This window comes from Micrasema longulum, unplaced genomic scaffold (assembly GCF_059751315.1).
Source record: "Micrasema longulum isolate JH-2025_06_02 unplaced genomic scaffold, ASM5975131v1 h1tg000110l, whole genome shotgun sequence".
Lineage (NCBI taxonomy): Eukaryota > Metazoa > Arthropoda > Insecta > Trichoptera > Brachycentridae > Micrasema > Micrasema longulum.
In genome coordinates, this window is record NW_028277316.1 from 338769 (window position 1) to 355642 (window position 16874).

General features: G+C 34.9%; 2 protein-coding genes across 7 annotated transcripts in view; one reads left to right on the forward strand and one right to left on the reverse strand.

Moving 5' to 3' along the window:
- LOC148284559 (6-phosphogluconate dehydrogenase, decarboxylating-like) overlaps positions 1-7296 on the forward strand; it is a 28995-nt gene extending 21699 nt beyond the window's left edge. For 3 of the 5 annotated variants that reach the window (XM_088238407.1, XM_088238396.1, XM_088238380.1), the window contains 2 exons: positions 2797-3245; positions 3641-7296. In XM_088238407.1, the coding sequence (XP_088094533.1) occupies positions 2797-3245; positions 3641-3760 (569 nt within the window). In that variant the 3' untranslated portion in view covers positions 3761-7296. The remainder of the gene's footprint in view (positions 1-2796; positions 3246-3640) is intronic. The other 2 variants (XM_088238400.1, XM_088238390.1) reach the window with 1 other exon arrangement.
- Positions 5898-16874, reverse strand: part of LOC148284560 (protein bric-a-brac 1-like) — a 368530-nt gene continuing 357553 nt past the window's right edge. For both annotated transcript variants that reach the window (XM_088238420.1, XM_088238414.1), the window contains exons 4-5: positions 16637-16794; positions 5898-11551 (exon numbers count right to left, since the gene is read on the reverse strand). In XM_088238420.1, the coding sequence (XP_088094546.1) occupies positions 11195-11551; positions 16637-16794 (515 nt within the window). In that variant the 3' untranslated portion in view covers positions 5898-11194. The remainder of the gene's footprint in view (positions 11552-16636; positions 16795-16874) is intronic.

Below are 16874 nucleotides of genomic sequence, written 5' to 3' on the forward strand. Positions count from 1 at the left end.
GGCTTCTCGCGTTGTTTTCCGCTGTACACTTGCGGCTCTATTCCGCCGCCTATCATCGAAGATTCCGTTAAATCTTCCAAGAAGAGCGCGAAATCCTTCGCGGAGGGCCTCACCCGGTTTCCTCTTCTGCTGTACCACCAGAGAGACTTCATGCACAGCGGTAACTTGCTCACTAGTTCACTTAGTAGTTGTGGCGTAGACATGTAATCGCCACCGAAGCCTTCTAAGGTCGCTATCGCGTTCCGAACTGCGCTAGACAGATCTACTAATGCTTGCGTAGATCCGTCGTTCTGTATGCAGCGGAGCCTTCTCACTTTTTCCAACAAGGAAGACGCTACAATGTCCGGCTGGCCGTAGTGTAGCTCCAACGTCTTCATTATCACCCTCACTTGGCTTGGATCCACTAGTAATGACGACACAGATTCTCTTGCCCGTCCTTTTAACGCACGCTGTAGACGCAGGAGGTTTTCTGGATCCGAAAGGCAGCACATCTCCGTCGACTGAGTGTACTGCGATTTGAAAGTAGCCCATTCCTGCGGCTCTCCGGCGAAGGCGGGTAGGTCCTTGGCAGTAGATTGGCGCGCTATCATGGCGCCGACTCTGCTAACGTCCTCTGGGGCTGAAGTCGGGCTTCTTCCTTGCGAAGCCTCTAGTAGAATCGCCATTTTTGACAGCACCGTCATGATGCCGTCCATATCCGTAGTACGCGGCGCGGGCTCGGGATTCGTCTCCAAGGGCACGCGTCGGTCTTGATCGTGTAGTGAAGCACGGAGCGTTCGAACCTGCGTCCTCAGCCGCTGGACTGTATCTTCGGATGTGTCCGACTCGGCTGAGTCCTGATCTGTAGCAGGGTCTTCTCTCGGTTCCGTGCCTCCTCGACCCGAGCGGAGTGAAGGGGTTCTCGAAGTCATCTCTAGGCGCTCTGCGATGAATATCCGGTTCTTCTCGAAGGACCAACTTGTAACAGACGCGGCGGATCACTGCTTCGTCCGTAGCAATCGCGCCCGTCACAAGAACTGTATTTCTATAGGTGCTGGTGTCAAACGCAGAGTGGCCGGGCGTAGGCGGGCCTCGGCCGACGAACGATAAGCTCCGGGGGAGGTATCGTCGCCTAGAGATCCCTTGCGGGGTCGCTAGCGAGTAGCGCTGGCGGCCGCAATCCTGAGTCAGGCAACCGGGTTGTAAGGCCGGTATCTCTCCGTCGGTGGGAACGGCGGGGTGTGTTCCGGGGAAGTATCCAAGGGTCCAAATTATCCGGGGTCCAAAATCCAATCCAAAGAGTATCCGAGTTCCAAGTCCAGGGGGGTAGCGGTGTTCGAATCCAGGTGGCGATGAGGTCCGGTTTGAAGCGAGGTAGGGAGGTGAAGTGGAGAGTAGAAAGCCTTAGTAGTGTGGTGAGATGACTGACTTTATTTTTCCCCGGCGGGGCTATATATACAACATTTTGCCGTGCGGCGGTGGGCTAGGCCAATAGCGGGCGGTGCTAGGTTGACCAATCACGCGGCGAGAGAGATAGCGAGCACATTTGCCGGCTCTATCGGTCTCTCTCGCGCCACGTATAAGGTCCCCACCCTCCCGCTACCGGCCGCAGTTCCCCGCCGACCGCGCGGCGATCAACACTTATACAGAACAACATAAAAACACATTATGGGCATACAAATATTTTCATGAATTCTAATCTATATGTGGGCTTCAGTATGGCGATCACCACCCCCGAAAGTGACAAATACTAGTCTTTATTGAGGAGGTGGTAGATCGCTTACACATACTGAAGCCTCCTATGCTACATTAAAACCCCAGGAAGGGCCGCCAAGTTGGTGCATGTACTTTTACGTCGGCAACACCGGTATTTGTTTGACAGAATGTATAAGTAATTATTTGATATCTTTTAAAATAAAAAAAATGTAATTTGTGCTTGTTAATTTTTATCTTAGAAGCTACATAATATAATGCTGGTTTACAAGGTGCACTAAATGGTACAATAAGGTGCGCAAAATTCCAACACAGAAATATTCTCTCTGTTTAAATCAATTAACTTTTTTCAGCAGGAAGCAAAATTTTAAGCAATTCCTCGAAAATCAATTAATTCCGTGTATTATTTTCATTAGAGTTCATTAGAGTTTTTTTTTTCAATTTTTGTCAATAAATGTATACCTACATAAATATAAAATATCCTCTTTCTCATCATTACTGCACCGAGAACACTAAATTAGAACGTCGATTGCAGTGTTTCTTGATAATTTATTGTGCAAAGAAGATGATTAGCCGTACGCCTAATGTGTCTAGGAAGATAACTTCATTTTTGACTCAACTCACTCTAAAAATAAAACACTAGATTTCATGTACCTTACTCCAACACGCTACCATGAGGTGGACAGTATTCAAGTACATACGTATATGTACTTAGAGGATTTTTGAATGTATCTTCGAGAGTAATAAAAAAATATGTTATTTGTATCTATGTATCAATGTGAAAAATGCAGATTGTCTCATTCCTACTGAGTACTTTTTTATACTGATTTCATTAAGATAGTGCAATTTCTGGGGCACAATGTCGCTAAAAATAGCAATGAACTCTGTACAATTTTTAATAAAATGAAATATAAAAGAAATGATATATGTATCTATAAGAATAATATTGTATCTATGCATTTACTTGTTTTTTTTTATGTCATGATAACTCATTTAAATGGTAATAAAATAATGTGGATGGTTTTCGGATCTATGATCAGAGATAAAATAGTACCTTATATCAGACTTTCATCCGAGATTTGACATATTTTTTTGTATTTACAGAAGAGAGGGTTGCTGCCTCTAAGGTGTTATTCACCAAGCCGACAAGCCAATTCCAAGGTGACAAAAAATTGTTTTTGGAAAAAATAAGAAAGGCCTTATATGCCAGCAAAATTGTGTCCTATGCTCAAGGCTTCATGCTTTTGAGGGAAGCTGCTAAGTCTTTTAAGTGGAATCTCAACTATGGAGGAATCGCTTTGATGTGGAGGGGAGGATGTATCATTAGGAGTGTTTTCCTCGGAAATATCAAGGATGCTTACTCCCGCAATCCTAATCTATCTAATTTACTTCTGGATGATTTCTTCTCAAAGGCAATTCTGAACTGTCAGCAAGATTGGAGGGAAAGTGTATCTCAGGCTGTGTTATTAGGAGTTCCTGTACCGGCATTTAGCTCTGCTTTATCATTCTATGATGGCTATCGTTCTGCTGTGCTTCCAGCCAATCTTTTACAGGTTTGTTCATGTTTCTTTTCTAAATATCTTTTTGGTAACTATGAACCCATCATTAAGTTTTATTAAAGTACTGTTAAAACGGAAAGATATATTGGTTTATTTTATGCTTCCAGTCGCTTATTCCGAAATGTGTAGACTAGTACACTATGGTGGGCTTTATCTATTTTTTCAATAATATTTTTTCAATCATATTCACATTATATGAGCACTGAACTTCATTAAAATTGTATGGTTTATAGATTCTACTTTCATTTAGATATTCTAGTAGCGCACAAATTATTATTAAATTTACCAAATATAATCTGTTATTCACTACATAGATACATTGTTACAAAAAATATATATTTAGAATATTTATTCCCTCATTTATGTATATAAATTTGTTTTTATTATAGGCGCAGAGAGATTTCTTTGGAGCACATACATATGAAATACTCGGTAAAGAAGGTAAATTTGTTCATACAAACTGGACTGGACATGGAGGAGATGTGTCTGCATCAACTTACGATAACTAAAACAAATATCAATTGGTTTACTATTCAATGCACGGTAATAAGCTTACACCGCAATTTGTTGAAAGAAAGTCAACTTAAGGTGTAATGCGACTTTAGTGGCTCGAAAAAATTTGAAATTTCGGGCAATTATAATTAAAAAACAAGAAATGTAAAATGTGCAACATAATCTGTAAAAAGGATTTTATTGGATGTGATTTTTAAGATATAAAAAAAACTTTTTTAAAAATAAAACCTCTCTTTCAGAATAGTTTTCTGCAGCTGGACAAATTATTCTCTTGTGATTTGACCTGGAATAAAAAACCTTTTTTTTTCATTTCATTATAAGAATAACTACAAAAGTAGCATAGGGGAAAAAAAATTTACTTGTTTTGTTAAATTAGCGCACATTAAAAATCAAAATATTTTTTTTAGTGTAAAAAATTACAATAAAATATTTTATTGAAAAATCAATGTTTTGTAAAATCCATATTTACGCTGGAAAGGTGCACACTTTAAGCGACATTTTGCAAACTTTACAGGAGAGCCATTTCAAAAATAAAAAATATTATATCTCATAAATTATACCTCATTCAGTCTATAGATGGGGTAAATCATATTTTAATGTGCATTCGCCTATTTATTGAAAATATTTTACAAGTCCCGTGTCGTTTAATGTAAATAGTTCTGACATTATCAAAACTGCGATGTCGATTAAAGTAAATAGCCTTTCCAGCGTACATAAAAATTTCAAGCGAATTGATGTAGGTACAGGGAATGCCTGGAAATAAGGATTATAAATCTTGCTCCACCTATTAAACTTATTGCACCTTATGTCTCATATCATAAGGTGGTGACGGGTAACCTTCTGAGCTCGGCGTGTCAAAATTCTGAAAGAAGCCTGACTTGGTTGGGATGCTGTGTCATATTTCGGAATATGAATAATTTTTGCATCACTAGTAGATGCAAAAAAAAGTAAGCGAAGAAAGCGCATGACTTGTTCTTGGGCAAAGATCATTCGTAAATGGTGCAAAATCACCCAAAATTAATGACAGGTTTCCTCAAACACACGTGTCATAGGGTAATAAAAAACATTTTAAAAAAATTCTAGAGTTGCATTACTCCTTAATGTGGTATATTAAAAAAAAACACTGCATGCAATTCCTTTAAAATATATAATAAAATAAATAAAAACAGCTTTGTTTTTAACCACTTATTTTATTTTTTCTACCGACTGGTTTCTGTGGGTATATATGTATAGTTAAGTATACTTTGATAAAGAAGATTGTATAGCTTTGAAACCAGTCAGTAGAAAAAAAAATGTGGTTAAAAACAAAGTTGTTTTTATTTATTTTATTATCTAATGATAATTCATTAGATGCATATGATACGATATTGGTATGCCAATTATTGCATATATTGATATATTTTTTATTCATACAGGCTAGATGGTTATGCTGCAACTATGACATTTTAATATGCAAAAATAGACTACCCATGTCTAAAGAAAATTTAAAACCTCGTGCATTGTAGCTTGATTTCAAACCATTAATGAAAATTCTGCTCTTTATAAAATTCATGTTTTTCATATTTGTATAAGGTGTAAAATAAGGTATTATTTTAGTGTGTTTTTTTGTTTTTTATACATTTTTTTATATCTTTCTTTATCGGTTGGCTCCACCTTACTTAGGACAGGGTCCGTTGGATAATATTTTTTAACATTATTTAAAGAACTATTTATTAAATTGAATTTGGAATGTTATGATTCTAACTATTTAATGTTAAATGCACATTCCATTATTTTGTATAAAATCCAAAGATTATTTTATTTATTGAATAAAGAGGATTGCCATAAATATTAATGAGTTGGTTTGTGTATTCTTTTATTAAATTTATATGCTGTTTTTCAAAAAGGTTTTTTTATTATTTTATCCCATCTACTAGAATATAGTGAGAAATATAATACGTACTGCCATACTAAGTTTTTTTCAAAAACACCTTTTTTTGTAAAATATCATGTTTAGTTTTTTGTTTTCTGTTTGCCTAGTGAAAGGAAATCACATAAATACTTTGATATTGTGTTGAGAAATAATATTTTTTTCGTCTATGGTTAAATTAATAAAGGGAGGGGTTAGCAAACTTTTATAAAAAAAGATGAATATCTATTACATCATTTATTCAATCAATACAACAGTACACTTTGACATTGAATAGCGAACTTATATCATGATTAAATGAGACAAATATATATATATCGACTATATGATTAGGTCATTCAATCATTAACATTTCATCAATCGGATATAAACAATGTAGTAAAATGCTATTGGGTTGTTTATTTGAGGGTAGTTAGTTACTTAGTCAGAACTTTAACATCTCGTTTCCTATCAGGAAATTGCCATTAATGGCGATCCACTTTAATACTTATAATTTGTGTACTTTCCGAAGTCAGATTAACCAAAAGGATTTTGTTTTAAATGTAAGTAAAACCACTGTCGTAAAAGTATGGAGAATTTTCATCAAGATGTCAACTATAACTTATTAATTTTACTTTATCGACCTTCATAGATAATACAGTGGAAAATTTAACATGTTCCCCGAGTCAAGACCTTTAAAATGCTATTTATATCTATAAACAATTAAAAGCAATACCTACAGATAAGGTCTTTTATGACAAATTTCGATTATTTTCACATTCACGTTCCTCTACATTTTGCTTGTAACAAGAGCGGCATCAATGTAGAAAATCTCATATTCCCCAAGGCCAAACTTTAGAAAAACTATTAACTTTTCGGAACACCTAATTGTTTACCTTACAACCTCAATACTTCCGAGACCAATTATATCTTAGATATTTTACTGTCTGTGTAACTGATTATAAATATTGTAAAATAAAAGTTGAACTTTTATTACCACAGAAGCACATCTATTTTGCGGAAAATTTTAATACAGTGATTAAATAGTATACTTAAAGAGTCCGTCAGCTCGGTAAGCTGATTTCAACTCGTCGACAACACCTGCTTCTAGGAAACATTCAATTCCTATATATTTTAGTAAAGGACATACATGGCAATTATGTTAATGATAATAATTCTAAGGTTTGATTCACAAATATAATATTGACATCTAAACAGGAATGTGCCCAGATATAAATATCAGATAAGGATGGTGAAAACACATCTTGTTCATCTATTACAATTTCACAAGGGCACAATACTTCATCATTACCTATACTCATTTCTCCGCATGTTTCCTTTACACCGCGAAACATTTTGCTACTCTTCCAAAAATAAATATCTCCAAATTGCCGACTCTTCTGAAATGCAAACGGGCTATTTCTTTCTGAACCACGTTTTCCATCGTCAAAGAAAAGATTTTTTTCTTATTTTTGGTCAAAGCAGCATTAAATTTTGTTTTAAAATAATATACATAATTTTTGGTATATAATTTCCTCAGAAATAACGGAATATGAAAAATATAAATTTCAGTACTTTGTGTACTAATAAAAATTTTAGCCTTTCAGGGTATTACCATTTTTTCCAAATAGATTTCTTAACAATACATATAATAGATTTATTTTTTTATTTAGTCTAAATTCAATTTACAAATCTTGACAATGTGAAGGACATCTCGCGGCATCGTCTAGCTTAATGTCACAAAGTCCCGAAGGACAAGCGGGATCAGCTCCGTTGGCTGTCTTTTTCGAATTTTATTTACCAAAGCTGTGATATGGCTATTTGATGTTCAATTTTATTCATAAACATTGTGGTCAAATCATGGAAGGCACTTACTAGTGTTTTTTTTTAAATTTTGAACACATTAAGTCTAGACTTAAACATACAACTTCGCAACTCTTTATTTTCAATTCAAACAATTTTTTCATAGTCATAATAAGCCGAAATTCAAATTTCAAGTATTCAACAAATATAATAATTTGAAAGTGTTCTCAAATTTCTACCATCCATCGAATGCGTGCAACTCCACATGATATTAATGTTGTAATAATTAAAACATACAATTTTTTTTTATGGACTGGATACCATTTTCTATTCGTCAACAAATGACAGTTGACTGACTTTCCTTCCCTAAAGCGATATAAAAAAATTTAACAAAGCTCAATAGGGTTATTTCTGAGTAAAATTTGTCTCAATATTGAGTTTTCAAGCATTTATTTTGTCTCTTTTATACTGATTTGAAATATGTTGTTTTATTTTAACAGCAAACATAATATATTCCTCACAGGTATGTACTTCTAAGATGATATGTTTTTTTTTCAAATTTGCTCAATTTCTTTAAAAAATGAATCACCCCCGCAATATTTAAGGACAAAAAAATTTTAGTATAATCAGTTTTGATTTGACAGTTCAACAGGAAATATAAAATATACGTAAATGTAATTAGTTTTAGTCACTTACGCTAGATCAAGTGAAAGAGTCGATTGTATTTTTGTGCACCTGAAAGGTTATACGAGTGTCCAGTGGGACATTTTTCCCACCGATAGAAAGTCTGATTAGAAGAAAAGCTCGAGATAAAATCAATAGAAGATTGCATAAAGATTCGCTTGAAGAAAGAGAACATAACATACTGCTACTTCAAGGCCACTTCGATTTCTTACTCTCCCCTCATAAACAAAATACATATCACCTTAAACTGTCAACACTTTTTTCCAATCCATAAATTTGGCATACCCTTCATGGCAGGAAGGCAATTTAGTAAATTTAGTATTAAATAATGGTTAATTGTTTATTTTAATTTTGTACATTATACCATAGCCTTACTATACTAAATGAATCACAAAAATAAGTTCATTTTTAAAAAGACGTGTTTCGTAATAAACTACTGTCACCTAAGCTTCTAAGAAAGTCTTGTGCCGGATAAAGATGTTGTACGCGCTCTAAACTTTACCCAGAGCCTTCATCAACAGTGGACACGATCTCCACACTACCTCACCTCGAGTGTTGTTCTACATAGTACGGTTGCCGTTGGTAGCTTTACATCCCTTCTGTAGAGACTGACTTTTCCCATTTAATGTAAGAGACATGCTCCTGTAAAATGAAGGTCATTGTGCCATTGTATCTACAAATACAGAGATATTCTATCATTTATTTCACATTTATAATACATTTGGCAAATTTCTAAAAACTACTGAGAAATTAATAAATAGTTTCAGATTATTCTCTTAATCAATTAATTAAATAAATCATTTACTCGATAAATCGCAAATAATATAAACCTAAAAATATATTTAAGCTAATTTTAAAATAATAATTGCCTTAGCTAAAATTAGGATAAACTATATTTGCACAGATATTTCATGACTTGCTTGCTTGACTTTTCCATGAATACAGACGCAATACTAAGCGTGTCATATGTAGATACATTTTCAAGATTCATGTTATACATCTCAAGCCTTTACTGTTTTCTTATAGAGTCCATAATTTAGTTGGAGCTGATGTTGATTAGATGTGAAAAAATCAAATCTGTATTCTTGGTTCCAAAAGACAAGCAAAATCGATAACATTATTCAGTATCGATAGTGTGAATGAGACATTATATATAAAACTAACATTGAAAATCAGATAAACGTGATGTTAAATTTAAAAATTAGCCAAGCCCATAATAGATATTGGTGTGAAAAACGAGATTCATATCATATTTTTTTTTTTAGAAAGACTGCTTTTTGTTTTGTATAGGATTTGTATGGAGCCTAGAGATTCGAAAATACTTTTTAAAGTTAATTTGGGATTGTGTTTTAAATTTGGATTCCGATAAATTGTGAATATCAGAGGTCTCAGAACTTTGTGTGCCTTTTTGGCTTCTGTAAGCTGCACTCTTGCTTAAGAACAATTTGGACTTGACTGACTTAGAAAAGTAACTGCACCAACGATGTTGACATATTTAAATGTGCTACTTTTACAAGTAACAAGTATGTAATAAAAAGGGGCTTTAACACACAGCTAATACAAAGAAGCATTTATATACTGTGGATTACCTATATAATGTACACATAAATATTTCAACGATAATAATTATTATAGACATACAATTTTAAAATTACATACTCATCGTGGCACACATAAATATTATACCACTTAGACACACAACACTTGAACAATTATAACACACATCATATCTTATGCAATACACAAGTCAAATGGACTTAAAAATGGAATTCAGAAATCATGTTTGTGAAAAAAAGATATTCCGTATTACGGAAATTCATAGTTAACAAAAATTATGTGAGACATAATTAAAAGAGTTCTACATAAATAAGCATTTTTATGTAGACACCCGTAAAATGAAGTAAGCAAGGTTTAATACCTCATACAACAATAAAACATATTTAGTTTAGAATGTTCAAATGCAGAGTGACTTTTACTAGATTTGTAGTATCTATAGATATTTTATTTTAACACTAATATAAAAATTCATAAAAACACGATATAGTCATTATAGGTGGATAAGGTAATAGTCAAATTATATAAAAGTAAACAAATTATTTCACAACAAATTTTAACTTCATAAAATTACAGCATTAAAACAAAACGAAGGAGGTAATGAATGAAAAATTAACATAAAGAATTAATGAAAAAGAGTTAGTATGGAAAAATTGTTAACAAATAAAAAAAACATAAAAACTGTATACTTAAAGAGAAAAATAGTTTTATATAAAGAACTATGTTTTAATACAATAAATAATGGATGAAAAATGTATCATGTTTTAATTTGGAAAATGGTTCCTACATAATTATAATTTATTCATTATATAATATTCATTAGAGTAGGTTACTATGGAAACTAATGTATACCCAACAGTCTTTTTTTTGAAACTGGCCGAAAGTTACAATTTTGATTTACATGGATGATAATTTCTATTATAACTTATTTTATAGTAGTTGAACTATTTGCTAAAACAATAATTAGATTTGATCAAAACTGTCCAAAGGAGTGAGAACAAGGAGTATGGTGCCTACACAAGTATGAGTCTCATAACTGGACTAGTCAGGGTTGTTGTTGGATATAGCCTGGAGGCTTCGGTGTGTATAGGCTCTACTATTCTCAATCTTCCACCCTGGAATTCCACCTTTTGTCGGTAATATAATGCAAGGTGAACAGTTTTACTTTGCTTCATGATTCACGCAATGAGTATGCTAACCATGTAATACATTGACGGATTATCATAGACACACTTATTCAAAGGTAATATAAAGAACACCGCTACATAGGCGCAACATGAGTTTAAACAATTAACATCAATATCAATAAATTTATAGTAAAATGTTACAGTTTACAGTTTACAGTTAGCTGTAAACTGTAATGGATATTTTGACTGGTATTTTTGATTCGCAAATGAAGCAGTTGTAGTTTGTAAATTCTATCCCAGTTAATGGCTGCCGTCAAGTCGTCGAAGCGGCGTCGGTATAGACGGATGCCGATCGAGGGTGGCGAGCCTCGGATTTACATTCGCTGCTCGGTGAGCGGCTCTATCTTCACCTCCGGGTCGGGCATCAGGCGAGGGCTGCAGACCAGCTGGTCGAGCTCCTCGCGGAAGTAGGACTCGGGGCGGGGCGGGGTGGCGAAGGGGCGGAAGCGGTCCCCGTTGGGCGGGGGCGGCGGCGGCAGCGGGGGCAGCGGCGGCAGTGGCAGTGGGAGCGGCTCCGGCGAGCCCAGCGGGCCGGGCGAGGCCGAGGGCGCAGCGCAGGCCGCTCCGGGCGAGGACGGGGGCCGCCTGCACAGCGCCCCGGCGGCGGCTCCTCCGGGAGATATGCCCCCCGGATCACTCCCGTTGCCGTAGCTCTGCATCGCCATGGCGACCTGCAATTGAGCGTTATCAGAGTTAATCGTAGTCCTTCTTAATCAACTTGAATCAAATTGGATCATCGCAAATAATTTACATGTGGAACGTGGAATATTATTTTTGTAACGGGGTTATACAGTAGGGTTCACGCGATGACAGGGCAATACTGTCCTGTTCTAGCGTCTAATCTATTGTCCTCGTATGAAGTCAAATTTGGAGGACAAGACAATGGACCGAGATATTTTCCTAGAGACAGGCAGGCTATCTCCGAGGGATAATTAATTACCGCCAACACCGCACGCGGACGCATTGTCCCTAGCTGTTATGAAAATGATGGGTTTCACTCGTTCATTTTCTATTATGTAGTTTGTCCTACAACAATTCCAACACATCTTGGTATAAAATAAAAAATATTTTTATCGAATTCGTTCGTAACGCGCGTCGTCCACATGTAAACTATGGTCGAATCGATGTATTGTCCCACTGTTCAGGCTGTGTACAGAGTTGAGACAGGGCAATATTGTCGTGTTTATCGTATTTCCTTTGTGTGAACCCAGCTTAAAAGTCCACATAAGGGAGATTGGAGATCTAAAAATAAAATTTCGTTTTGTTTCCGTCTGTGTTGCGATTGGTTCACAAACTCCGTCATAGGCATTTCATTCAAAGGGCTCTACTCACTGTAAAAGGGGCAATGAAAGCATTATTATAATAAAATTGCGAATTACAGAAATAAACTTGAACTGTTGACAAAAAAATAAACGAAACCGATAAGATGTGCGGAGGTAACGCCCGCTGATCTAAGACTCGTCGCATCGTTGTCTTGTTTGCGATTCAAAGAAGGCTCGGAAGACAATTACCTTCGAATTGAAATGCTATTGAACTTGCGGTAGTAACGTGTTTACTTAATTATATGTCATTGGTTTGAACCCCCTCACTTCGGGGAAGAGGCTCCGTCGTTTCGTGGGCATCGATTTAAGATCGATCGTCGCGTTGGCTTCGTAAGAAGTCAATAGACGGAAAGCGGAAATGAACTAGTAATACCTAATCTGTGAGCGGAAAGAAGTGGAAGCTGGAAAGGTGTTCCCGCCGGATGGTCGGTTTACAGCTGTGAATTAATATTCTAACCTTATCTATTATAAATTTTTTAAAAAAGTTTTGTCTTAAGATGTCCGTAAGAAAAACTGATAACAGGACCTGTCAAATTATTAAATATTGGCAATTATTCTTGTCGTACCGATTACCGATTAGGTATAAAATTTATTTATTTGCTATTCGTGTCTTGTTTGTTCTCCTGTGTACAAGTGCAGAGCATTCGACTCATCGAAACATAATATTTTACTGATGGAAAACTGTCGCGAAGAAAACTTCTCATGAAACTGACAGAAGGATTCGGTCCACGTGAGAAGTCCTTCTCGTCGTTCGTCCAGTTTAGGTACGAAATTCCGAATTTAAGGCATAACTTTAAGTGTGAAGATTGAGTTTTCACCGAGGCATCAACGTTTTACCGCTACCTACGTATTTACACACACGTTTCTCATTACGAATACAAGAGGGGATATAGTCCAATCGAATAGTTCAGAAGGAGCGTAGAATCATATTTGAATACATCGGGCTGTGTCCAATAATTCCCCCACTATGCCTCACTTTCGCCGCGCGCATTCGCGATATCGCCGCGTAATATTGCACGATGGGAAAAAAATAATCATAACACAAATGTAAGATACACTTTTTTCTTTTCTTATTCTTTAAATTTAAATTTATCTTGTTTCTATTAACTTTATTTTTATAACTGTATTTTTATTTTATTTGCAAGTTTCTAAGTGCCTAACAATTGTTAATTGCTTTTATTTTGATACCGATAATGTACTTAATCGATATCTTACACCACCGTGGAAAATTTTTATTTACTGTTTTCACAATTTTCGTTCATATGCATTCTTATTTTTTTTATACAATACATATAAAAACTGTTGTTTTTTTCCCAAATAAAAATAAATAAATAAAGAAAAAGCAATCTGTTAGGTTCTTTAAAATTTTATTGTGCACGCGGAAATACTGATTGACACAAAACAGAATAGGTAAGTAAAGGGTCATTTAATAAGAGTAATTGAATTAATGAACTTTAAACTTAAAATATCAAACAAATTTTATTTGACATAAAACGGATATTTTTATACATGTTAAATAATATTTGATGTTTTGATGATAATGTCGGTCATATGTCCACCAAAGAGTTGTTTAATGCAAGGTCCGATTTTCATTATTTCTCTTATTAGATGAGCAAAGTAGGGTAAAAAATTTTACTACCCTGGCAACACTTACGAAATTTCTATTTAGTTTCTTCGACAATCTGACAGATGAAAAAATAATTCAATTTATAAGTAATGCATTTGCTCCTTAAACATTCGTTTGCTAATTACACATGAAATATGATACCATCCTGTTTGTTTAAGATCCTAGCAGAATTTCTACACTTTAAAAGGACACAACATGGCCTAGTTGAATTCAAATCAGGAGTTGCGTACTGAGCGACGTCCACAAAGAAACTAATGGGCCAAAACGTAAACCTACTCATTTATAAGTAGTTTAGTCGCCTTCTGTTTGATGTGTGTATGCGGTTTCTGGACTATTCTTAATTCTATGAGTCCACTATTTAAAAAATGAGTTTGTATTCTAGTTACCAATTTATCGTATATTCAATTGTTGTAGTGATGTGCGGTGCAAGCCGCGTTTGGCGCGAGTGGATAAACAAAGGAGCAGTCAAGAATGATCAATCCGAATAATATTGTTTACAGTTTGCTACTAATAATTATTATTGTTATGCATCTACATATGATGAATGGCGAAATTGGAATGTTAGTCATAAAAGTGTAAGTATTCCTTTCGGTATTTTTCCTTTTGATGTCTATGTTTGTAAACTTCATTGTGTTTCTTTTGCATAGTAAAATTAGTTAAATATCAAATATAAAATGTATGTTTGAAGCGCTAGATTTGTGGTTATTCATTATAATTAAAAATATAAAAAATACTTTTTTTTAAACGACATACGTTTTTTTTGCCGACAGATTTTGAAGCTACACAAGCTTTCTTATCTAGTTATTGCTAGTTTTAAATATTTTAATTTTCAGTGTTTTTTCTTTGTTTTTTAACCAATTATATACGGTTTGTGCTAATCGAACGTTTTATATCAGTATTATGCCCGATTCTGTATTCCTTTTTGAGTTTCTGTTAAACTGCTTGGGGATTTTATATCAAACTAGCGGACCCAACAGACGTGGTCCTGCCCAAACGTTGGCTTGCCTGCTATAAGCTGGTTCAGCAAACGTTTTTTCGTAAATAAGGACGCACGTTAATTTTTTTTTGCCTTTTTGAGCTATTTATATATTCGTAATAAGGGTTAGTTTATCGTTTTATCTACTAATGTGATTGGCTAAGTCTTCGTTGTTCTCAAATGAAAATCGTGCAAAAATCACAACTCTAGTGCCATAATCCACGGAGAAAATACGGGAATACGTGTAATCAGACCGAGTTTTTACCCCGAGCATTCTAAAAATATGACACTCGACTCATGCTCAACGCGAAATTAGCCACCATTTAACCGCCAGCTGGGTTTTGACGTGACATTAACATTTAATTCGAAACCAAAAGAAAAGAAAGAACTAAGATAGACCAGATCTTGTCTTGAGGTGGTAATTGTTTTTTGTCCTAGCTTTCATTTTATTAAGTAGTATTTTATTTAATTTGTACCTGAGTTTAGTATACAAAAATGTGTTTACCATTGTTGGAATGGACTGTATAAGTTCGTCAATAAATAAATAAATAAAAAATATCAAAAGAAAAATGACCGGATAAAACGAAAAAGACTTTTCATTGAAATGTAGGTACTTAGGTACTTGTTTATGGTTGAATTCCAAAACATAAAATAATGAATTTTCAAATAAAGAATTCTTTTTTCAAATGTCAAACTCTGCGCTATTAACTTGCAGTGGTGCATTTTGTGTAAGAATCCGTTATTAAAAAATGTATCAAATGTCATTTAAAATAATTAAAGCATTACTAAAAATCCATTCGGCCTCGTGGTGTAATGGTCAGTGTATTTGTCTACCATGCAAGGGGTCTCGGGTTCGATTCCAGACATGGTTGATTTGAAATATTTATTTGAAAGGGTGTTTTTACACTAGAATATTTCATAGTCCCTGGACTGTAACCCGAAGCGTAAGACTGATCATCTTACCTTCATGTAACAAAAATGATCAAGATGCGCTGCGATTGGTGTACCAATGCAGTGCCCTATGCATCATTAGGTGCGGAAAGGCAATGATGATGATGATAAAAAATCCATTTAAGAAATTAAGAAATTCATCAATTCATTAACTTTTATAAATAATTGATGTTTGTTTACGTTAAAATACAAACGTTTTTTTAAATTTAAACAATATTTTGAGTTTGTCCAAATTTTTGTAGACAAGGACTGGATTCAACTCCCTGGACAGCTGTTTATATTAACATATTACAACAGAGATGAAGAACAATTAAGAGAAGGTAATATAGAAGTCTAGGCATCTACAGGGCTTATAACCTATATAAGGCATAAATAAAGGTTTCAGCGTGTACAGTGGCCACTTAAACCAGCCATTGACAGGTCATAAGCCCTATAGATGCCTAGACTTCTATATTGCCTTCTCTTAAATGTTCTTTATCTCTATTTTAATATGTTTTTTAATATGCAAAAAAACAACATTTTCCGAATTTTTCGTAACATGCATTTTGGTCTAATGCAACCCTGGAAGTTCGATGAAATACACATATTCGCTCCTAACTTTTGTTCTCATGAACATATTGAAGATATTATTATTTACAAACCCAATTCACGTAAATAAGATCATTTTGCAAAAAATCGCATGTAAATTGGTCGAGTAGTTATTGAGTCTACAAAGGACAAACACACATACATTCATTTTTATATATTTGGATAGAATATGCATTACACGTCCTCGAAAAATGTTAACTAGGATCTAAGATTGGGTTAGGTCTAAAACCGCTGCATCGATCAACGCTCGGTAGAATAGTGTTTGAATTTAAGGGATTTTTTTTTGACTTACCGTGATTGGTGGGTAAGCTGGGAGTGGTTCTTCTTTTATGTGGTGAGCGCTGTGAGTGTCACGGAATACCACGGTCCTGATTACTCCCTTAATATGTTCTACTGGCCAGACTCCAAGTAGTATACGCTGAGGACGTCCACGTCCCTTGGGCCGCAATTCTGTAAAGTCACATTATAAAATTTACTTCACGTTTACGTTTTATAGATATTCGTAACCAATATTCAGCTATTTCCATATT